Source organism: Schistocerca serialis, chromosome 8 (genome assembly GCF_023864345.2).
Source record: "Schistocerca serialis cubense isolate TAMUIC-IGC-003099 chromosome 8, iqSchSeri2.2, whole genome shotgun sequence".
Classification (NCBI taxonomy): Eukaryota; Metazoa; Arthropoda; class Insecta; order Orthoptera; family Acrididae; genus Schistocerca; species Schistocerca serialis.
This window is the reverse complement of record NC_064645.1, coordinates 472,733,628-472,758,792: the sequence shown is the minus strand read 5'-3', so window position 1 is coordinate 472,758,792 and position 25,165 is coordinate 472,733,628. Positions and strand designations below refer to the sequence as shown.

General features: G+C 43.0%; 1 protein-coding gene and 1 pseudogene across 1 annotated transcript in view; one reads left to right on the top strand and one right to left on the bottom strand.

Annotated features, from left to right (window-relative positions):
- Positions 1–25,165, top strand: part of LOC126417077 (pickpocket protein 28-like) — a 93,432-nt gene that overhangs the window by 34,924 nt on the left and 33,343 nt on the right. Inside the window, exons 6-7 of the mRNA XM_050084972.1 lie at positions 8,184–8,348; positions 16,556–16,700. Coding sequence (XP_049940929.1) covers positions 8,184–8,348; positions 16,556–16,700 — 310 coding nt within the window. The remainder of the gene's footprint in view (positions 1–8,183; positions 8,349–16,555; positions 16,701–25,165) is intronic.
- Positions 22,780–22,894, bottom strand: LOC126417425 (5S ribosomal RNA; annotated as a pseudogene).

Here is a 25,165-nt window from a genome sequence, read left to right as displayed (position 1 = left end):
TATCGTCAACACAGTGCAAGGTACGGAGGGCGCAACCATAAGGGGACAGTCAGATGTTTGAGTCGTTAATTGTCATTCTCAAGTTGTATTCCATGAATCTGGTGGAGAGGGTGTCTGATATGGAGAGAAGTGAAGGAGGTACATTTTATTTAAATGCAATACAATGAAATGAATTAAGTTACATTATCAAGTTGTATTCCATGAATTACTTGCAGAAGGGTCTCTGGGATATGGACGAAGTCAAGGAAATACATTCTCTTTAAATACAATGCAATGAAATGACATACAAATGTAAAATATTGTTCAATTAAACTGCTGGTATTAATTAGAATATAATCTCAAATGTCAATTTTCTGTGAATATCCTGTTCAATCGAGTAAAAGGAATTCTCCTACGGAAAGTTCTCCAGATCAGTCTTAAGCTCCACCACGTTACCTATAAGATACTTAATATGCTCTTAGAGTAGTGGGAATGGAGCGGAATTATGCCTTTTCGTTGCTTCTAGGGTGTAGCTTTCCCAAGTAACGTTCAGTTCTACGTACATCCCAAAAAACTTACCACCTGCTTCTTGTATTTTATTATTTGAGCAGACTGTTGTCGCAGCTTGTGGATATCTATGAGAAGCAATGCATTATAAAGTCTGATAATCATTTTTTTAACCTTATGTTGATGTTTAAGATATTTCATTAGCTGCTTTATCATTTCGAGAACTACTAATACTTTCTGTTCGTGTGCTTGCATAATTTGGAGTAAGGATAACATCTGCATCACTAGACAATGCAAGTGGAAGATCATTTATGTTTATCAGAAAAAATGAAGACCTAAAATGGAACCCTGTGGTACATTATATCTGACTGTTCTAAATTTGTAGCACTTATTGCTATTTTATCGACATGAAAATGATACGCAGTGTGTTTGTCGTAGATAATAAACGAAGACAGCTAATAGTGAAGGCCAAAACTGCTGTGTAGGCCCTTTGGAAATGGGTAAAGGAATCAAAATTTGGCCTAAGAGGACTAAATTCCATAAAATTTTAACAGAGACCTGCTAAAAGCCCAGCAGCAACCGGTGCCTTAGCCGGATACTCATACAGACCATTAATAATAAGATAGTGCATCAGTTATATCAACCAGGATAGGGAACACCTAACACAGCCAACAGGAGATGAGAATTTAATAGAGACTTAATGGAGCTGGAACGAAAGCTAGAATCAGATCAGCTAGAGGAAGGAACTACCTAAACTAAATACAGAGATGCGACCCATGCTGAGATATTAGTGAGGTTTCCCTCAGCGTAAAGGGCAATACAGAAGACATAATAATCATTTCGATAAGAAACGAAAGCGATGAATAAAACAAGGAATACAAAATTCCAGCCTACCAGTTTCTTAAAAACAGTTTCGATATCGTAAGAAAATCTTGAGTGAACTTCCTGCGCCAATAAACAGTGAGAATAGGTGGGGTCCATTCCAGAGAGTAACTCTTGCCATGTAATTTAAATCAGTGTTCGCAAGAAGCAATACACAAATACTATATTTCAGGAAAACTGAATTGTCAATCCGGTTTGACACCCGAAATTACATGCACATCTTCTCTTTCAGTACGAAGGGAATGTCTCAGAAATCGCAGCTGTAATCTATAAGGGGCAGTCAAATGAAAACGAGGTACATGGGAAAAAAGTAAATGAACTGTTTATTATTTCAAAGTAATCGCCATAACTGTTAATATTCGTACATTTATCCCACTGTGAGACAAGACGGTCTATGCTTTCATGGAAAATGGTTTCTGCTGCCTACAAACCATAATTAGTCCGTGGAAAATTGTATACCACGAATGGCTTTCTTCAGGGCCAAAAAATATGGTAAGCGCATGGAAAGAGATCAGGACTGTGTGATGTGGAAGGGCTTCCCAAGGAAACTTCTGCACCATAGTCGAAACACTCTTTGTAACACGTGGGCCAGCGTTATCCTGCAACACAATGATGCAGTTTCTACTACAGTGTTGAAGTTTCGCTGGTAGCCTTACACATCCTTCACACAGTCCAATCTCTCCAGTTTTCCGCAATCTTCAGGCAACTCAGATATGGTTAATATAACGAATTTTTCTGGTCGAAATGTCTCCAAGAATAATAATTTTTTCCGCTATATTTACTGTAAAAGCCGCAAAGAGTCATTCCACTGCCTCGTTCGTATGTTCTTCCATGATATATGCTGTTTCTTACGGCACTTTATGTAGGATTAGACAAATATTTTGCTAGGAACCCGGCTTGAGATTCTGCAGATCACTGACAAAACTCGGTCATTCTTAGCCCACGCGCTAAAGCTGTATATCTTATACAACTTAAAGCGTGACTCGCTGCATTTCTTCGTCAGTATCTCTGCTAATTGCTCGATAAAGGCAACCCGATTGCCTTCTTGGTTGCACGAAAAGGATGAGGTACGCAGATAGATACAAATATCTCGCTACCTCCGTTATTATAATCTTGCCTCGTTTCCGCTTCCCTGTCCTCTCGTCTTGACTGATTTGGATTTTCAAGTGGGCCATATAAAACAGATCTACCAGTGGCGCAAGTAAGTTTCACCTGCTCCATCGCGATGGTCACCTTTTTTGAAGGTGTGAGATACTTACAGAAAGTTATGCCTTTTATCGACAAAGTGATCACTTTTATCCTTCAGTCCTGTGACTGTGAGTACTGCTCTGGTCTCTGTCTGTTCTGTTCTATATCAACATCTACATCTACATTACTACTCTGTAAATTACACTTTAGTGCCCGGCAGAGGGTTCATCGAATCACCTTCACACTAATTCTCTATTTTTCCACTCTTGAAAGCGCAAACGAACACATGTATCTTTCAGTGCGAGATACGATTTCCATTATTTTATTATTATGATCTTTTGTCCCTATCTAGGACGGCGTCAACAAAATATTTTCGCATTCGGAGGAGAAAATAGCTGATTGAAATTTCGTGAGAAAATCCCGCCGCAACGAGAAACGCCTTTGTTATAATGCTGCCCACCCCAAATACTGTACCATATCTGTGACACTCTCTCCCCTATTTCCCGATAAGACAAAACGTGCTGCCCTTCTTTGAACTATCTCTATGTACTCTGTTAATCCTATCTGTTAAGGATCCCAACACTGTGCAGCAATACTCCAAAAGAGGACGGACAAGCGTAGTGTAGGGAGTCTGTTTAGTAGCTCTGTTTCATCTTCTAAGTATTCTGCCAATAAAACATAGCCTCTGGTTCGCCTTTCCCAGAACATCTTCTATGTGTTCTTTCCAGTTTAAGTTGTTCGTAATTGTAATTCCAAGGTATTTAGTTGAATTTACGGCCTTTAGATTTGCTTGATTTATCGTGTCACCGAAGTTTAACGGACTCCTTTTAGCACTCACGTGGATGACCTCGCACGTTTCATTATTTAGGGTCAATTGCCAATTTTCGCCCCATACAGATATCTTATCTAAATCGTTTTGCAATTGGTTTTGATATTCTTATGAGTTTACTAGACGACAAACGACACCGTCATGCTGAAAAGAAGAATGTACAGGCGTAACGAGTGTGCACAGGGACAGTGGTAACCATTAGTGTTGCTTCAGTAGACATGTGATTAACTGTGTTCTAAAGCTGAAAATTGTTACCCAGTTCGCTAATATAATGCGGTAGGTGATTCCAGAGTCGAGCCTGCTACTAAGAAGGACTTCGAGAAGGTAGCTCAATGATGGAGTGGGAGAGATGGGATTTTGCTCTGATGGGGATGGGTGTTTCTGCCATGTTGTTCAGACAAGAGCGTTAAGGTCGAGGTGAGATATGGGGAACAGTGTATGTCGATAAGACACTAGAGTAGATGGAGGCTAACCGAAATTTAACGCAGTTTGTTTAGTAATCATTTGGAGGACCTCGCACTTTTTATTGTTTGGGTTTAATCGCAATTTTTCACACTATGTTCAGTCCCAAGAAAAAATCAAATTAATAATGATTTTATTAAGCAATACTTGTCAGATGAAATGAGCTGAAAACAATTGTCACTTCAAGAAGTTAGAGGCCTCAGAGTTTAAGCACTGAGAAACCCTAGTGGATGATATTTGTGAACGGGAGAGAGATAAGGCGCATACGATCAAAACACGCACATTAAGACATTATTTGAACCGCAGTTGGACGACAACTGAAGTTTTAAGTATTTTACGTAAAGTATGGACCTCCAGTAGCCCGTCAGATCACGGACTAATCACATGATGGAACTATTTGAGACTGCGCCAAGGGATACAAGCCCTGATGTCAACGGAAGCTTTCCAGTATACGTAAGTGGTAACATCGAGTGGAAACCTCTAGGAGAAATCAAACATTAAAATATTTATGTGTCAAGGTGAAAGGACTCTGTTGGATTCCTTTCATGTTAATTTCTTAAATCTGTTGTCATTTACGGCATACATTCCACTTCTGAATTTACTGTGGTGTTTCTGACTCCATCTGGGAGGAGACTGAGCAGTGGAACGTGTTACTTTTACACATAAACAAGAACCATCTGTCACACTACTACACTTTAAAACACAATTTATATGTAATTCATGTCACACAGTCTCATATGGAACCTACCTGCGCTTTTTTTTTATATAGTGTATATGATAAGATACTGTCATCCCCGTTCCCTTCTGTGTGAGTGGATGAATGAGCAAATGTATTTCTAGTTGCATGCTGGATGGTAGCAGACAAGCCTGTCTGCTAGAGAACAGTAGGACCAAGGTCGGAACAGGTAGCTATGCTTTCTAAAAGCAGAGGTTTCTATTCTTAGTATGGTCCTGTCCGTCCCTTGTCACGTTGGTATAGGAAGCTCCCTCTCTGGTCACTTCCATTTGTATCTGTGAAGCACCCTCGGTAGGGGCCCATGCCAGTCTGTCCATGGCGAGCGTCTGAAGTGGTAAGATCTCCAGCTAAGCGCATCTCTGCTAAGTCTGTAGGATAATGGATTTCTTAAGTTCAGCCTGACTAAAAATTTAATCACCTTTATTTCAGGTTTAGATCTAAAATAGTTTATGTTATCTTAAATTGCAATGCAGTGTAATTGGAGTGTGAAGTTCAGAATATCTTCCAGTAGTTGCTTTGTCACTACTTTGTGAGTAAAGTGGAACCACGTGTTGATGATCTGTAACTCTAAGATCATCAATCTTAAATACGAATGTGCATGAGATTATAACTGATGTGTCGACAGAAGTGCCGACACAGTGTGATTTGAGGGGACCGCAATGCACGCTATAAACACACGAAGGATGGCGTGAGGTCTGAAACAGGGTACGTAATGAATGCTATAAAGAAAAGTACGTAGCTTTTGGAATACTTAACTTTAATCCATCCTTGTTGTATACATCGTTCTTGATGAGACATGCTTTATACGATAAGTATCAATTGCTATGTAAGGCTAATGGCGCCTTGCTAGGTCGTAGCCATGGACTTAGCTGAAGGCTATTCTAACTACACTCCTGGAAATTGAAATAAGAACACCGTGAATTCATTGTCCCAGGAAGGGGAAACTTTATTGACACATTCCTGGGGTCAGATACATCACATGATCACACTGACAGAACCACAGGCACATAGACACAGGCAACAGAGCATGCACAATGTCGGCACTAGTATAGTGTATATCCACCTTTCGCAGCAATGCAGGCTGCTATTCTCCCATGGAGACGATCATAGAGATGCTGGATGTAGTCCTGTGGAACGGCTTGCCATGCCATTTCCACCTGGCGCCTCAGTTGGACCAGCGTTCGTGCTGGACGTGCAGACCGCGTGAGACGACGCTTCATCCAGTCCCAAACATGCTCAATGAAGGACAGATCTGGAGATCTTGCTGGCCAGGGTAGTTGACTTACACCTTCTAGAGCACGTTGGGTGGCACGGGATACATGCGGACGTGCATTGTCCTGTTGGAACAGCAAGTTCCCTTGCCGGTCTAGGAATGGTAGAACGATGGGTTCGATGACGGTTTGGATGTACCGTGCACTATTCAGTGTCCCCTCGACGATCACCAGTGGTGTACGGCCAGTGTAGGAGATCGCTCCCCACACCATGATGCCGGGTGTTGGCCCTGTGTGCCTCGGTCGTATGCAGTCCTGATTGTGGCGCTCACCTGCACGGCACCAAACACGCATACAACCATCATTGGCACCAAGGCAGAAGCGACTCTCATCGCTGAAGACGACACGTCTCCATTCGTCCCTCCATTCACGCCTGTCGCGACACCACTGGAGGCGGGCTGCACGATGTTGGGGCGTGAGCGGAAGACGGCCTAACGGTGTGCGGGACCGTAGCCCAGCTTCATGGAGACGGTTGCGAATGGTCCTCGCCGATACCCCAGGAACAACAGTGTCCCTAATTTGCTGGGAAGTGGCGGTGCGGTCCCCTACGGCACTGCGTAGTATCCTACGGTCTTGGCGTGCATCCGTGCGTCGCTGCGGTCCGGTCCCAGGTCGACGGGCACGTGCACCTTCCGCCGACCACTGGCGACAACATCGATGTACTGTGGAGACCTCACGCCCCACGTGTTGAGCTATTCGGCGGTACGTCCACCCGGCCTCCCGCATGCCCACTATACGCCCTCGCTCAAAGTCCGTCAAATGCACATGCGGTTCACGTCCACGCTGTCGCGGCATGCTACCAGTGTTAAAGACTGCGATGGAGCTCCGTATGCCACGGCAAACTGGCTGACACTGACGGCGGCGGTGCACAAATGGTGCGCAGCTAGCGCCATTCGACGGCCAACACCGCGGTTCCTGGTGTGTCCGCTGTGCCGTGCGTGTGATCATTGCTTGTACAGCCCTCTCGCAGTGTCCGGAGCAAGTATGGTGGGTCTGACACACCGGTGTCAATGTGTTCTTTTTTACATTTCCAGGAGTGTATATATATATATATATATATATATATATATATATATATATCACCGGTTGTCGTAAGATGACTATTAAAAGATTATAATTAATGTTAGTCTGGTTGGGAATTTGGCAAGCTAGACTGGATACCTGGTGAAACAGTTGCTCAGTAATGCAAGGTTAACTTCCCCAGATAGCTCACAAATTTAATCCGCTTTTATTGTCTTGAATATCAGCACCGCTTTCAGAGTAACTTAATGCATCAACTTTACAAAGGGAGCCAGCTGATGGAAATATCCCGAACGGCTATTATCGAGGGTCAGCTGCGACGTAGACGATATATAAGCAAGAGATAAATTGGGAAGAGTTAGTCTGATGGAGAAGTCTGATGGAGGATTCTGATGGAGTAGTCTGACGGAAGAGTGAGAGAGCAGTAGTACGCCAGTCCGCCGCAACCTGAGTATGCAGAAGTAATATTCTCAGCGAGAAATCGGTGATCAGATCTGGAAACACACACAGCAGCTGCAAGATAACTAATCGTTATCTGTTCTGGGGAATAGCTCTGAACAGAGACGATCTGTCTTTGTCTCAAGGAACAGCTAGCATTTGTAGCTTCATAATTAACAAGAAAAATTTACGGAATAGCAATTGTCTCTTGTAAGCTTAGGCGAGTGACCTGCTGACAAGAGTAAACTGAGTCTGACAGGTAATACAGAAAGGGGGTTAGGAACTGGCACCTCTTTTATAAGTTATCGAAGAGAATAAAGATATTACTTAAATAAATACTGAATTCTTCAGCATACCCAGCCTGCCATTAATCCTAAGAGATTACCACTGTAACCAATAACCACCCAGTTCTACCTCAGAGAGCTTTCTCCCTCTCATCTCTGACAATAAAGGTGGACACTCGAACAACCCTCAGATTGTCGTCAACGTTCCGATCGCACTACAAAACAGTGCTGGGACACAACAATATTTTTGCAATTCGTTTTGATTTTCTGTTCACTTTACTAGATGCTAAACGACAGCAACATATGTAAACAATCCAAAAGAGCTGCTCAAATTGTTCCTCTCCTGCCATTTATGGCCAAACACTGGCGGTAAAAATTTCTGTCACCATCGGATTATGACCCAGATACCTCCGAGCCGCACGCCAAAGATCAGGCGTGCGTTAGCTAAGGGCGTGTCTTCCCGTCCGTAAGAACGTGGAGGTGGGCTGCTACCTCCTAGAAATAACTGTCAAACTTACAGTGAGTGTAAATTTAAAAGAAATCAGAAGAGCACGAGTAGACTTCGGTAGGTGGATCTGACGTTGCAGGTGTTCGTGCACGACCCGCAGGACTACCCGGAGACGTCGGTGCAGCAGGTGCTGGCGCAGCCGGGCACGGAGGTGTCGGTGGTGCTGGACCCGCGGGCCATTCACAGCACCAGGGACGTCCGGCGCCTGCCGGCCGAGGCGCGCCGCTGCTGGTTCGACGACGAGGTCGGTCACGCTCCGATCTCGCTACTGGAGGGGGAGCAGGGTGGAGTTGGGGAGTTTGATGTTGACTCTGTCTTCACTCCCCTCCCCCACATCTTCAAATACACTGATCAGCCAGAGCATAATGATCACCGACCTGCTGTCGATATAAACCCGTCCAGCATTAGCAGCGTCACTTGGCGGGGAATGACTGCTAGTCATGTAGTATCGGTCAGCGTGCTGTCCTTATTTAGAATGGGGAAAGTGCGCTGTCTATCTGAGTTTGACCGAGGGCAGATTGTATGTTCCGCAGGCTCGGAAACTGCACAAATTGTTGGTGTTTGAGGAGTGCTGTGGTGAGTGTCTTCAACACGAGGCGAAACCAAGGTGAAACCACGTCCAGAGATCCCGTGGAGGTACTCCTCGTTACAGTTGTCGGACGTCGTAGGCTGGACAGACTGGTAAAACAGGACAGACTGCGAACTGTAGCGTGACTGACATCAGATTTTAATGCTGTCTAGAGTACAAGCGTATCTGAACCCACACTGCATCGAACACTCCTAGCCATGGGCCTCCGCAGCCGACAACCTGTGCATGTTCCCGTGTTAACACCACGATATCTGAAACTACGACTGATATGGGCACGTGACCATTGGCACTGGATGTTGACACTGTGGCAGAGCGTTGCAAGGTCTGATGTGTCCCGATACCTTCTTTATCATGCCGATGGGAGGGTGTGGCCCAGTGGTTCTGGACGCTTCAGTCTGGAACCGCGCGACCGCTACGGTCGCAAGTTCGAATCCTGCCTGGGGCATGGATGTGTGTGATGTTCTTAGGTTAGTTAGGTTTAAGTAGTTCTAAGTCAAGGGGGATGATGACCTCAGATGTTAAGTCCCATAGTGCTCAGAGCCATTTGAGCCATTTTTGGAGGGGGTGAATCCATCATCTTCCAGGGGAACAGCTCCTTGACACGTGTACTGCGGGACAGAGACAAACTGGCGGTGGCTCCATTATGCTCTGGGGAACATTCACGTGGGCATCCATGGGTTCAGCAGAGCCCATGCACGGTACTATTTTGGCCAAGGAGTATCGTACACTGGTTGCAGACCACGTACACCATATCATGAAGATCATGTTTTCTGATGGCACTGCTTATTTTCAACAAGACAATCCTCCATGTCGCTACGCCCAGAGTGTGATGGAGTAGTTCGAGGCACACAGTGGCGATTTCCTACCTATGTGCTTGGCCCCCGAACTCGTCAGATCTGAACTCGACCGAACAGATCGAGGATGTTATCGAACGTGGTGTTAGATCTCATCACCGACCCCCCTCCCCGCAATTTACGGGAATTAGGTGATTTGTGTGTGGAGATGTGGTGCCAACTTCCACTACCGACCTACCAAGGTCTCATTGCTTCCATGCTATACGCGTCGCCGTTGTTATCCGTGCCAAAGGTGTACATACTGGCTATTAGGTAGGTGATCATAATGCTCTGGCTGATCAGTGTAGACTGTTGTTGGTATTAACTTCGTCTCTGTCTTCGCTACTATAACGCGTTCGCTATCCTGTTCGTAGTAGCTTACCATCATTGTTCACTTTTTGGCCTACTGTTGCATTATCCCTACCTAATCTGAGTTGATAGCCCTGTACTCACCTGACCAAAAGTCCTGTTCTTCCTGCCACCGCACTTCACTAGTTTCTACTATTTCTAATTTCTACCTATCCATCTACCTTTCGAAATTCTCTAATCAACCCACCTAACGAAGGGATTTAAAATTCCACGTTCCGACTCGTAGAATGCCAGTTAATTTTTTCTGATGACGACATCGTTCTGAGTAGTCCCTACTGGAGATCCACGTTGGGAACTATTTTACCGCAGAATATTTTATCCAGGAGGGCATCCCCATCATTAACCCAGTATAGGGCAAAACTTTCTTTTTAAAAGTGACTCTTGAAGTCTAATTTGTTAAATTACTTATCATACCCAGACACATAAAAAATATTTAAGATATGAAAAATCTTATGGTACTAATTACTATAAATTTTCATGCTTGGAAAAATATCGACCACAATCCATTCACTGGAAGTACTGTTTTTGTGGTCGGTAATTTAACCAAATTGTGAAAACGGGGTCTTTTATTGAAACAGCAGTAAACAGAAGAAAACAAAGCTTCATTTATTGTTATCTTTTGTTATTTTATATACGTATATAAAAATGCATATAAGATACACACACATTAAATCATAAACTTGATTTGTTCTGTTACGTAGTTCTGCTGGTGGAAGGGTTCAAAGTGTTGTCTGCTCAAAGCTTCATTGCCAGCAGTCACGCTGACTTACTACGTTTAGGTTTGCTTTGTATTCTATAAGATGCACACCTCCCTGATGCACCCGTTGAAGCCATATGCACAGTCACATTCCTGAACTGCATCGCTTGGAATCCTGTATCTCTTTTGTGAAGTTTTGACCTGCTAATTACAATTTTTTGGGCTGGGTGTTGCTACCGTTTTCGGTTTTGACCAGAAACTTCCAGTTAGCTCGTTGCCAGAATATTTCGAAATTTTAGATGTGACAGAGGTTTTATATTCGCAGCAAGAAAGCTAGTCCCCTTATAAAGAGCATACTAATTTATTGTTGTTGCATCAATGAAGTTCATCCATCCACGCCTGGGAACACTAGGACCAAATAGTAGTAAACGTATTTGACATGGGTTCCTTCTCTGTTTAGAAAACTTCAGCAGATATGGAGTAACTACAGGCATATTAGAAATTTTAGAATCTGTTTGTGAACTAGAAGTTTACTCTAACACTTCTTCACTGTTTGACTGACCTTCATCCTCTGGATGTTCCTACTAGAACACCCTCTTCATCTGTGTCTCCTTCATAAACCGATGTCTTCTAATGCATTTCCCAAGAAAAGCTGTCCTTTTCCATAAGGGATGAAGACTGATTTTCACCAAGCCTAAGTTGTTCCGTCGTAACATCAAGCGCCGGCACGTCGGCCTGGAACCTCACAGTAGAGAAGGCTGTGAGACGACGTCAGCCAGTAGAACGCTGAGTGGGACGACACCACGACAGGAGCAGCACCTATATGAAGAGAATATTAGCGCCGCTCCAGCTAGCCTCGACCGCACCAGAAGAACTGTACTAGAAGACGAGCCGTCATCTTAACTCTTTAGTCGTGACTTGTGATCTATATTAATTGCTTGCATGGAAATTGTATACATCGAAGGATATTGATTATTTGCATGTTGCCAATTGCCTGCGACACCTATTTGTAAAAAGGCAAAGTTAAGTATTGTCAATCTAACTTACTGTAATAAACTCCATTAATAATATTTGCTTGAATTGTTGTCTAGCTATCCGAGAAAACAGCTTCCTAGCCACGATATAGTAGAGTGGGCATGATCCCACATAAATTATAAAGAAATATTAATGATGTTATGATATTGTAATTTTTGTGCAAATATTTAAGAAACGATATAGAAACAAGAATGCAGATTAACACTCTTTACTGAGTGGAATACTACAGGGTGATTCAAAAAGAATACCACAACTTTAGGAATTTAAAACTCTACAACGACAAAAGGCAGAGCTAAGCACTATCTGTCGGCGAATTAAGGGAGCTATAAAGTTTCATTTAGTTGTACATTTGTTCGCTTGAGGCGCTGTTGACTAGGCGTCAGCGTCAGTTGATGCTAAGATGGCGACCGCTCAACAGAAAGCTTTTTGTGTTATTGAATACGGCAGAAGTGAATCGACGACAGTTGTTCAGCGTGCATTTTGAACGAAGTATGGTGTTAAACCTCCTGATCGGTGGTGTATTAAACGTTGGTATAAACAGTTTACAGAGAATGGGTGTTTGTGCAAAGGGAAAAGTTCTGGACGGCCGAGAACGAGTGATGAAAATGTAGCATGCATCCAGCATGCATTTGTTCGGAGCCCAGGAAAATCGACTCGCAGAGCTAGCAGAGAGCTGCAAATTCCACAATCAACTGTATTGAGAGTCCTACGAAAAAGGTTAGTTATGAAACCTTATCCCGAGGCGATGGATCGGCCGCCAGGCAGCCCGTGACAGAGCACTTCATCACTAGCCTCCAAGAAGCCCTGATCTTACCCCCTGCGATTTTTTCTTATGGGGGTATGTTAAGGATATGATGTTTCGGCCACCTCTCCCAGCCACCATTGATGATTTGAAACGAGAAATAACAGCAGCTATCCAAACTGTTACGCCTGATATGCTACAGAGAGTGTGGAACGAGTTGGAATATCGGGTTGATATTGCTTGAATGTCTGGAGGGGGCCATGTTGAACATCTCTGAACTTGTTTTTGAGTGAAAAAAAACCTTTTTAAATACTCTTTGTAATAATGTGTAACAGAAGGTTATATTATGTTTCTTTCATTAAATACACATTTTTAAAGTTGTGGTATTCTTTTTGAATCACCCTGTATAATTCTGAAACTACTTGCTAAAAACATCAAGTAAATACTGAGGTACCATAACAGCACGAAATAACTTGTGCAGATGTATTTGTTTGCAACTTAAATATTACTATAAATTCGCGGGAAATTAACGTCATGTACGTATTTTTGGCAACACGAGACAAAGAAACTCATTTCACAATGATTTGCACTAGGTGCAGTGAAACTGGAGGCAGGTTACAATTGGCATATGTTTATTACACTATAGTATTAGAATAATTATAATAAATCTATTCAATTTCATAAATGCAAAGACTTATCCAACACCAAAATTACGACAGATTGCGTGCACTGAAAACTTCTCCTTCGGCTTCCCGTGCTCTTTGCAGCTCTCTGCTCACAAAACGTCGACCTTGCTGCACTGACGTGCCTATAACATCTGAGCGAAATGCTATATTTTAGAAACTGTTTGATAAAAGTGTCAAGCAATTACTTAGGTACCAAAATACACAACATAACGTGTGCAGAAGTACTTGTTTACAACTGAAGTATTACATAAACTCAAGGAAAATCGAGATTATGTACGTCTTCTTGCACACGTGAGACAAAAAATTCATTTTACAGTGATTCGCAGTAGATACAGTGAAACTGGAGGTAGATTTATGTACTACATCAATATTATACTAGAAAATCATAATGAATAGACTAAATTATCTAAACGTAAAGACCTACCAGCTAAATTACGACACACTGCTGAGACTGCTTCGTGGTTAAAAATCGAGATTATGTACGTCTTCTTGCACACGTGAGACAAAAAATTCATTTTACAGTGATTCGCAGTAGATACAGTGAAACTGGAGGTAGATTTCTGTAATACATCAATATTATACTAGAAAATCATAATGAATAGACTAAATTGTCTAAACGTAAAGACCTACCAGCTAAATTACGACACACTGATGAGACTGCTTCGTGGTTACTTTATCGACCACAAAGTACAACGAGTGCCACCATGCGTTGACAAAACAACGTAAGTTCATTGTGGTTGCTTTGTTGGCCACAGGTTGGTCCCAAAAATGCAGTAGCTGAATGCGATAGGGTCGTTTAGAGGCATCAGATTACTGATATTTTGAATCTTATGTGGTGTGGTTAAAATATCGACCACAAACCTATAAAGGATTAACTAATACAGTAAAGCTGCATGCTCTCGGGGGAAAAAATTATGGGTGTAGTTTCGCCTTGATTTCAGCTGTTCGCAGCATCAACACAACAATGTTGTGTTGGCTAATGTTACAAGGGCCTGTCAGCCAGTCATCCAGGCCGTTGCCCATTGCAACTACTGAAAAGGCTGTTGCCTTCTTCAGGAAGCACGGGTTGATCTGCCCTTTTCTGCAGATACCTGCCTCTCGTGGTTGCACCTGTGGTACAGCTATCTATACTACTGAGGCATGCAAGCCATCCCACCTCACCCCGGTCCAAGGTTCATGGTGAAAGGAGGAGGACAATACGGGAACAAAGATAAATAGAGTACATAATCAAACGAAATGCAGCTATTTTATTTTAAGTACAAGTTTTTTTTTAATTTATTCTTCGTAGTGATACAGGTTGCACGACAAGCTCATTTCGGCGATTTGCCATTATCAGGTGTGCCTGTGAAGATGATATAGTAGGTATAATGTTGTTCCTTACGGCTATATTAGTCTCTGTCTACATATGGCACTTTATGCTTACATCTTAGCTGGTATGACGTGGTCCATGCGGCATCTTGCAGTGTAAATATTGCTTGCCTTTTGTTAAAATATTACCACGTTACTTACATGTTTACTTTTTTGAGTGATATTGTAAAGTTATGTTTTGACAGCTTTCCTGACAGCTTCGGCTCCAGCGATGCTGTTTGTTTACAATGGAATTTCTGTTTCGCGAAAGTCTGTGATTGCGTTTAATTTATCAGAGATAGCCATGGTGCCAATATCATAACGAAAACACAGCCGACATTTACGCTCTAAGATGCCATATGGACAACGTCATACCGGCTAAGACGTAAGCATAAGGTGCCACATTTATACAAGGACCAACATAGGCGTAAAGAACAATATTATACCTATTACACCATCTTCAGAGGTACACTTGATAGTTGCAATTAGCCGAAACGGGTTCGTCGTGTAGCTTGCATCACTACGAGGAAATAATAATGCAGCAAAGAATTTATACTTAAAACAAAATATGTCGTTCTTCGGTCTCGTGTAGGCAAAGGAAATGCAATTACTCTGTACCCAGCCACAGTGAACAAGTGTTCTTCGTATCAGTGTACTCGGAAAATATCCCTGAACAGTCTTTGAGATTTCGTCGATGGAGTTCCGGTTTACTTTGCATATCTTGATCCAACCTGGACTAACAAGTAGAGGGCCCCAGTGATGCGATCGACTTTTTATAGCTATCCGTACGGTGATGTAGGTTAAGAGCCCAGGTATCACACACTGCAGCCATTCACCCTGGTAAGCCCTCATTTGCAAGTAATTGACGAAAAACGAAATTCAGAATTTTCTGTGATACTCAGTTACGTTAAGAAAAGGTGCATAACGTAGTGTGGCTACGTGTTGTAATGGGTAGGATAACAGATTCGCATGCAGTACTTTGTGGGTTCGAATTTCATATTTTTTATTTTTCGATCTTTATCGTAATTAGCCTGGATTATTAGTTTTGTTAAGGTAATTGGTTTAAATGTAATTTTTTATTTCTGTTCCTTATCACATCATTTTAATCACCGTATGAACTTTGTAATTTGTTTCATTTTTTCTTTATTACATTCATTTTCGAATAGGAAATTTTGTGAATATGAATTTTATTACATTTACCTATTACAAAGTCTAAGCACTTGAAAATGCTGATGTATTGTTTAAAAGGCAAAAGATGAAATAATCTGTCTATATTTGTGCAATGGTGTGAAAAACGTATTTTTGTTACCAGATTTGCGATTTTTTTTTGCACAGTAACTGTCATACAAACATTTAAAATATAACCTAAATACCTGTTACACTACGGACAAAATAGCGCGGTTGAAAATTTAAATAAAAGACGGGTTTATAAGTAAAACGAAATTCAGGCAAAATGAGGAACAGATATAGTGAACGCAATAATGGGGACGAAACAACAGGGTGATAAAACAAAAGAGATTAAATCGAAATTAATACATGAATTTGATTAGAAACTCATGAACAAACGTTTCAAGTGGAGAAAGAATGGCAGGACGAAAAATGAGAGCAGATGAAGAAGTTATTATGGACAAAGGAATGGAATTAAAAAATTATATTTAAATCAATTACATGAATAAAAATGATGAGCAACGTCGTTTCGATAATGATTTGAAAATAAAAAGAAACTTAGCGCTCCTCTTTAGAGTCAAACCCCTAACCTCCAGCATGCAAAGCTGTTATTGTATCCATCAGTCATTTCGATAAAGATTTGGAAATAAAAAGAAAACTTAGTGCACCTGATGAGAGTCGAACCCATAACCACCTGCATGCAAAGCTGTTATTGTATCCATTACACCATGCAACCGCGCTATGTAATGAAACTTCTTGCCGCTATTATCACATAAAATTCTTAATTTTTTTTTCGTTAGTTACTCTCCAATGAGGGCCTACTAGTGTGAATGGTTGCAGTGTGTGATACCTGGGCTCTTAAGATACATCATCGTATATACAGTTTCAAATACTCGATCGCACCTTGTAAGTGTGCCATCTACTATGATCCCTATGTCAACAGCGTTGTGCGGTGTACTGTCAGCGGAGTGTTGCTCGCCCGGCAGGGAGAGACTGCGCACGCCCCCGCCCTGTTGCAGGTGCGCTCGCTGTCGTGGGCGGACGACTACAGCCACCAGACGTGCATCAGCGAGTGCCGCCGGAACCTGCTGCTGGCGCTCTGTCACTGCGCACCCTTCTACTACCCCAGAGGTGAGCTAACCTGCGTTACGAGCTGCAGTGGGTGGACAGAAACATGCAGACACCAAACACACAACACACTACCTTGTCTAACATGTGTAGAGCTCCAGTCGTCTCGGAGTGGATAAATACAGATCCTGTATGGTTTTCAAGGGAACCGTATACCATTTTCCCTCCAAAGTTGGGGCAACGATGATGGGGGTGAATAGTGATCATGCACCCTTCTTTCCAAAGTAGTCCATAAAGGCTCAATAATATAGAGATCTGTTGAGTGTGAATGCCAGAGGAGATGTGGCAATTCATTCTCGTGCTCACGACACCACTGTTCGATGATGCGAGCTGTGTGGACAGGGACCCTGTCGTCCTGGAACGCAGCATCACCATTGGGAAACAAACATGGATGAAACTGATCAGCCAAAGGGTAGAGCCTACCGTCACGTTAGCTCGTCCTCTCTATAGATCCTTGCATCAGACTGCGTTCACAGCTTCCCGTTTGCTTTAAATTTTGCACGAGGCGTTTCGGGAAATGATTTTCAGATAAGTTTTTCGTGCTCTATACCATTCGTTCGTGATGTTTTAGATGTTTGACGTGCGGCATTGTTCTGTTTTCATTCGATTTTCTCTTGGTCCAATTATGCAGAGACTCATACATATAGTAATTTTTGAGAACATTTCTCTTAGAGTACAACCGCTTTATTATTACTTAACAATGAACATGAGCAGTAACAACCGCAAGAAACTTTCTTTATGAGGTTAGCGGTTTCTGCCTATTTTAGACCATCTTCAGACCAAACAGCGTGATAGTATGTAAGTCTGTAGGCTTTCGTGGCCGTTGTCACTGAAGTTAAAATCTTCTGGGTTATTAGGCCGCGTCATATTTCTTCTAAAATGTTCGACGTTTCGATCCCTCTTCTGGGATCTTCCTCAGGATCTTTTGGTGTCCACTACTGTTAGAACACTGTCAGAGACTAGTGTCGCGTCCACTTATAAAGGGGGAATTTTCTGGAGTTAGTGCGGAGAAGTGATAGTATTGGTTACAATTCATATGGCTACCATTGGTGGGCCATAGTCATAGGCTAATACAGAAGAAGGGGCATTGGTAGCTTATCTCCTGTGGATACCATTGGCGGTCATCGTCATGGATAGAAAGGCACTATTCCACACTATGCTGGAGAAGGGTTATTGGTTGAAATGCCTGCTACCGCTATTGGTTGGTCGTCATCAGTGTATAGATTCGAACCGGACAGAGCAAGAGAGGGGGAATGTTTACCCAAAATATTATTCTCCGCCGAGGTGACTTGCAGCGCGTTGTTTATGCCGCTACCACACCGCGGCCGCGTATTTACTTCCTTGATAGCGGGGAGCCACGATGCCGGAAGCCAATAGCCGTCCTCTCTATTGAAATTAAATACATTCTTAGAAATTTCAACCGCTTCTCGGACCTTTCTTCTATCGGCAGTAGCGGAAAATCACGAGAACTGTGGCTCTGACATCGATTTTAATAACGTACGTGTACTGGCTAAAGAAACAAACATTTACAGAAGAAAGGTCCGAGAAGCGGTAGAAAACTGTGTGTAACGTATAATATGTGTTAGTTTTTGCAGAAGTGGATCACAAGAAAACCCAAAGAGAATAGGGCAGTGGAGCACCTCATCCATCTAAAACATCGCGAATAAATGGCATAGCACACGCAAAACACACTTGAAAATGGGAATCACTTATCAAGATGCCTCGTGCAAAATATAAATGAAAAGTAATTCGTCACTGGTAACAGAAAAAGTTATTTTATTAACAAAGCCATTAAAAATTCTAGGTGAAGCAATACATTGTATACACTCAAGAATTACTTGAGTAACACACAGCAGAGGCTTTGTAAAAACTGTAACACAAGTAAATAATAGTAATGATAATACTGATAATAATAAATATGTCTTACGTAACATATCCCTACTATGTTTCTTCTCTTCTTTTTCTTTTATTTTCTGGAAAACGTTATTCCACAAGCCACGCAATGTAAATTATAATACTAAGACCTTATCTTCTTTATGAGCTCAAAATTTCACTCATTATAATGCAATTAGACTCAGTAGTTCAGGCTGCCAAATAGGAAGTTGCGGTACACAAAATGGAAACCAAACATCTTCGCTATGGCCCTAATTTCAGCTGACAGCGTGTGTCCTGTTATTTAATTATTTTCATTCTTCTTCCTTTTGTTTTGCCTTTGCCCCGCATCGGCGCAGGGTCGGCATGGTTATTAAGGGATTTAGCGCGGTTAGTTTAAGGCAGGGGTCTCCAAACTTCTTAGTCCGCGGGCCACATTGACTCCTCCACGAAGTCATAAGGGCCAAGATCTACCTAGTGGGATTAAAGCACCCTAGCACTCCATGATCACCGTAATGTAAGGCTAAAGGAAAGATGAAATCGCAAAAATCTAAGGTTGTGGGAATACCTAGCACTGAAACGAACTACGATTTTTATTTAATTACATAATTTTGATTGGTGGACGTAATTGACCAAAATTCTGGCGTATTTTATTCTGGCGAATTTCACCGACAAAAAAGTATGTCACTGCACATTCTTCACGAAAGCGTCCCGCAAAGTTAACGAAATCTCAAAATCATTGTTAGCAACGCTATTACTGCAAGACGTAACGGAGGTAGTGTATGTCAACGCATTGCTATTTCAAGCGGCGCAACAATAAATTTAGTTATGTAGTCTTGTAGCAAGTAGCAGAGTCAGAGCATATATTTGATAGTTCTGTCGCGTGATTGTGTCTATGTTGCGCGTGTCTCACGACTTTTTTAGTGTTTTATGTGTACTAGTAGGTGAGACGACGAAGCGTGGGACAATTCAAAGTTTGAATTCGAAGAGACAAGGAAAATCTGAAAATCGAAATACGTATAGCACGACTTGAGTATTTTTTCACTGTATTTTTTGGTGGAACTACAGTGTAATTGTGAGTATTTAATTTAGTAATTAAAGTACCTTAAAAATAAATTGATTGCAGTTTGTTTGGCAGACTACTCCCTAGTTTTATTAGTATTAAATAGTACAATTTTACTTTCAGGTTACAATCTTTTGTGAAATTCTGTACAAATATGGAAAAGAAACGAAAGGTTGACAGTGAATATAAAATTTTTAAGGAGCAGTGGGGATGTCAATATTTCTTGGTGCAGTCAAGCAACAAACCAATGTGTATTATTTGGATAGCCACAAGTTTAACCATGACCTTCCGCTTTGTAAAGATAGAGCTGCGACAATGTCGCGGTGTATTGCTCGCGATAGGCCTCGAAACTCAATTGTTGGCAGTATAGGTACCACTTCAAATATTTGGCGGGCCGGATACCGGGGATGTCCGGCCAGCTAACGCGGGCCGGTTTGCCGGCCCCACGCGGGCCGGTTTCGGCCCGCGGACCGTAGTTTGGAGACCCCTGGTTTAAGGGGTCGCAGGATGCCCTTCCTGTTGCCAAGCCGCTACCCCCAAGAACGGAATACGTGTGTGTCTACCGCAACTGTCTGCTTGCAGTGTTGCTCGTGTGAAAGCGAGGGAAAGTTTTCTAAATGTTTGCGAATCGTATAACTGAAGCGGAACTTGGATACCAGCCCGTTATTCACAGAGTGGAATGGGGGAAACGGCCTAAAAAAACATCCACGCTGGCGGCACACCGACCCTTGTTAATCCGCCGGGCGGATTCTACCCTATGCCGGCCCACCTCCCCGTCCTGGAAGCGGCAAATTAACACGCATGGCTATCTGGGCTGGATTTCTGTGTGTATATAGCGTTCCATTATGAAATAATGTGTATATAGCATGTGCAGTTTTTGCAGTGTCTGGTGGTGAGAAATGAACTAGCCTTTTACATTACTAATCGTAGGCCGGCAGGAGTGGCCGTGCGGTTCTAGGCGCTTCAGTCTGGAACCGAGCGACCGCTACGGTCGCAGGTTCGAATCCTGCCTCAGGCATGGATGTATGTGATGTCCGTAGGTTAGTTAGGTTTAATTAGTTCTAAGTTCTAGGCGACTGATGACCTCAGAAGTTAAGTCGCATAGTGCTCAGAGCCATTTGAACCATTCGAACTAATCGTAAATAACTGCTCTGAAAAACAGTATCGTACACGAGGGGTAAATCAGACGAGGTAGCACTGCTTTAAAAAGACTGGCCTTGTACTCGGAGGGATGGAGGTTCCAGTCTTCATCCGGCCATTCTGAGTTAGGTTTACAGTCGTTTACTTCAGACAAATGGTGGGATGGTTCCTACTACCGGTCACATAACTAGACCTGCAAGTATGTAAATTCCTGTATATATTAACCATATTATTTGCGTTGTTCTTAAATTGTAATACCGTAACACGTCCAGTAACCTCGTAAAAGTAATCCACGAATAAATAAAATTAATACTTGTACTACTCCCACAAGTAAGTCCGAAGCATACAGCGATTGATCTATGAAGCACGGTACTGTAATCACAAATATATGTGGGCTGTGGCAGGGTTTCGCGGTGGTCAGCCAAGTGGACCAAGCGACGTCGCAAGTTTGGCCGCCGACAGAATGCGTTTCGCTGTGGGCAGGGTTGCAAGTACGACACACTACGGGACGAGGCTTTATTCGAGTGCCATACTCAGTGCGCTCTCTGAACCGAAGCTGCCAGTGAAGAACGGGGAACAACCTGAGAGTGGGGCTGATTCTGTTTGGTAAATCATTTAGGTATATATTGAATATACACTGAAGTGCCAAAGAAACTGGTATACAGATGTATGTCAACAGGCATAATACGGCCCTGCAGTCGGCAACGCCTGTATAAGCCAACAAGTGTCTGGCGCAGTTGTTAGATCGGTTACTGCTGCTACAATGGCACGTTATCAAGATATAAGTGAGTTTCAACGTGGTGTTATAGTCGGCGCACGAGAGATGGGACACAGCATTTCCGAGATAGTGATGAAGAGGCGATGTTCCCGTACGATCATTTCAAGAGCGAATCGTGAATATCAGGAATCCGGTAAAACATCAAATCTTCGACATCGCTGTGGCCGGAAGAAGGTCCTGCAAGAACGTGACAAACGACGATAGAAGAGAATCGTTCCACGTGACAGAAGTGCAACTCTTCCGCAAATTACTGCAGATTTCAGTGCTGGACCAACAACAAGTGTCAGTGCGCGAACTATTCAACGAAACATCATCGATATGGGCTTTCGGAGCCGAAGGCCCACTTGTATACCTTTGATGACTGCACGACACACAGCCTTAAGCCTCGCCTGGGCGTATCAACACCGACAATCGACTGTTGACGGCTGGAAACATGTTGCCTCGTCGGACGAGTCTCGTTTCAAATTGTATCGAGCGAATGAACGTGTACGGGTATGGAGGCAAGCTCATGAATCCACGGACCCTGCATGTTAGTAGGGGACTGTTCAAGCTGGTGGAGGCTCTGTAATGGTGTGGGGCGTGTGCAGTTGGAGTGATATGGGACCCCTGATACGTCTAGATACGACTCTGACAGGCGACACGTACGTAAGCATCCTGTCTGATCACCTGCATCCATTCATGTCCATTGTTCTTTCCGACGGACTTGGAGAATTCCAGCAGGACACTGCTACAGAGTGGCTCCAAGAACATTCATGTGTGTTAAAACACTTCCGCTGCACAGCAAACTCCATAGACATGAACAATATTGAGTATATCTGGGATGCCTTGCAATGTGCTGTTCAGAAGACATCTCTACCCCCTAGTACACTTACCGATTTATGGACAGCCCTGCAGGATTCATGGTGTCAGTTGTTTATTGGTATTCTGAAAATTCGTATGTCGCATATCGAAATCAAAGTCCGCATAGATCAGCCATGTTGTGAAATACGCGAAAGTTCATTTAATTTTTGCTACACTCAAACTCCTCCCGAACAGGCCATGAAGGCCCAAACGTACTGACCGGCCGCCGTGTCATCCTCAGCCCACAGGTGTCACTGGATGCGGATATGGAGGGGCATGTGGTCAACACACCGCTCTCCCGGCCGTATGTCAGTTTCCGAGACCGGAGCCGCTACTTCTCCAACAAGTAGCTCCTCAGTTTGCCTCACAAGGGCTGAGTGCACCCTGCTTGCCAACAGCACTCTGCTGACCGGGTCACCCATCCAAGTGCTAGACCAGCCTGGCAGCGCTTAACTTCGGTGATCTGACGGGAACCGGTGTTACCACTGCGGCAAGGCCGTTGGCTTAATGTTTGTTGCTTGTAAAATATTTAGTATTACAGCGTACACTTCCGGCCTGACTCGTCGAAATCGTCTTCTGGAAAAAAGAATATTACTTTTGGTCACTACCCATGAACCATGGACCTTGCCGTTGGTGGGGAGGCTTGCGTGCCTCAGGGATACAGATAGCCGTACCGTAGGTGCAACCACAACGGAGGGGTATCTGTTGAGAGGCCAGACAAACGTGTGGTTCCTGAAGAGGGGCAGCAGCCTTTTCAGTAGTTGCAGGGGCAACAGTCTGGATGATTGACTGATCTGGCCTTGTAACAATAACCAAAACGGCCTTGCTGTGCTGGTACTGCGAACGGCTGAAAGCAAGGGGAAACTACAGCCGTAATTTTTCCCGAGGGCATGCAGCTTTACTGTATGATTACATGATGATGGCGTCCTCTTGGGTAAAATATTCCGGAGGTAAAATAGTCCCCCATTCGGATCTCCGGGCGGGGACTACTCAAGAGGATGTCGTTATCAGGAGAAAGAAAACTGGCGTTCTACGGATCGGAGCGTGGAATGTCAGATCCCTTAATCGGGCAGGTAGGTTAGAAAATTTAAAAAGGGAAATGGATAGGTTGAAGTTAGATATAGTGGGAATTAGTGAAGTTCGGTGGCAGGAGGAACAAGACTTTTGGTCAGGTGAATACAGGGTTATAAACACAAAATCAAATAAGGGTAATGCAGGAGTAGGTTTAATAATGAATAGGAAAATAGGAATGCGGGTAAGCTACTACAAACAGCATAGTGAACGCATTATTGTGGCCAAGATAGATACGAAGCCCACACCTACTACAGTAGTTCAAGTTTATATGCCAACTAGCTCTGCAGATGACGAAGAAATTGAAGAAATGTATGATGAAATAAAAGAAATTATTCAGATTGTGAAGGGAGACGAAAATTTAATAGTCATGGGTGACTGGAATTCGAGTGTAGGAAAAGGGAGAGAAATAAACATAGTAGGTGAATATGGATTGGGGGACAGAAATGAAAGAGGAAGCCGCCTGGTAGAATTTTGCACAGAGCACAACATAATCATAACTAACACTTGGTTTAAGAATCATGAAAGTAGATTGTATACATGGAAGAACCCTGGAGATACTAAAAGGTATAAGATAGATTATATAATGGTAAGACAGAGATTTAGGAACCAGGTTTTAAATTGTAAGACATTTCCAGGGGCAGATGTGGACTCTGACCACAATCTATTGGTTATGACCTGTAGATTAAAACTGAAGAAACTGCAAAAAGGTGGAAATTTAAGGAGATGGGACCTGGATAAACTAAAAGAACCAGAGGTTGTACAGAGATTCAGGGAGAGCATAAGGGAGCAATTGACAGGAATGGGGGAAATAAATACAGTAGAAGAAGAATGGGTAGCTTTGAGGGATGAAGTAGTGAAGGCAGCAGAGGATCAAGTAGGTAAAAAGACGAGGGCTAGTAGAAATCCTTGGGTAACAGAAGAAATATTGAATTTAATTGATGAAAGGAGAAAATATAAAAATGCAGTAAGTGAAACAGGCAAAAAGGAATACAAACGTCTCAGAAATGAGATCGACAGGAAGTGCAAAATGGCTAAGCAGGGATGGCTAGAGGACAAATGTAAGGATGTAGAGGCCTATCTCACTAGGGGTAAGATAGATACCGCCTACAGGAAAATTAAAGAGACCTTTGGAGATAAGAGAACGACTTGTATGAATATCAAGAGCTCAGATGGAAACCCAGTTCTAAGCAAAGAAGGGAAAGCAGAAAGGTGGAAGGAGTATATAGAGGGTCAATACAAGGGCGATGTACTTGAGGACAATATTATGGAAATGGAAGAGGATGTAGATGAAGATGAAATGGGAGATACGATACTGCGTGAAGAGTTTGACAGAGCACTGAAAGACCTGAGTCGAAACAAGGCCCCCGGAGTAGACAATATTCCATTGGAACTACTGACGGCCGTGGGAGAGCCAGTCCTGACAAAACTCTACCATCTGGTGAGCAAGATGTATGAAACAGGCGAAATACCCTCAGACTTCAAGAAGAATATAATAATTCCAGTCCCAAAGAAAGCAGGTGTTGACAGATGTGAAAATTACCGAACTATCAGCTTAATAAGTCACAGCTGCAAAATACTAACACGAATTCTTTACAGACGAATGGAAAAACTAGTAGAAGCCAACCTCGGGGAAGATCAGTTTGGATTCCGTAGAAACACTGGAACACGTGAGGCAATACTGACCTTACGACTTATCTTAGA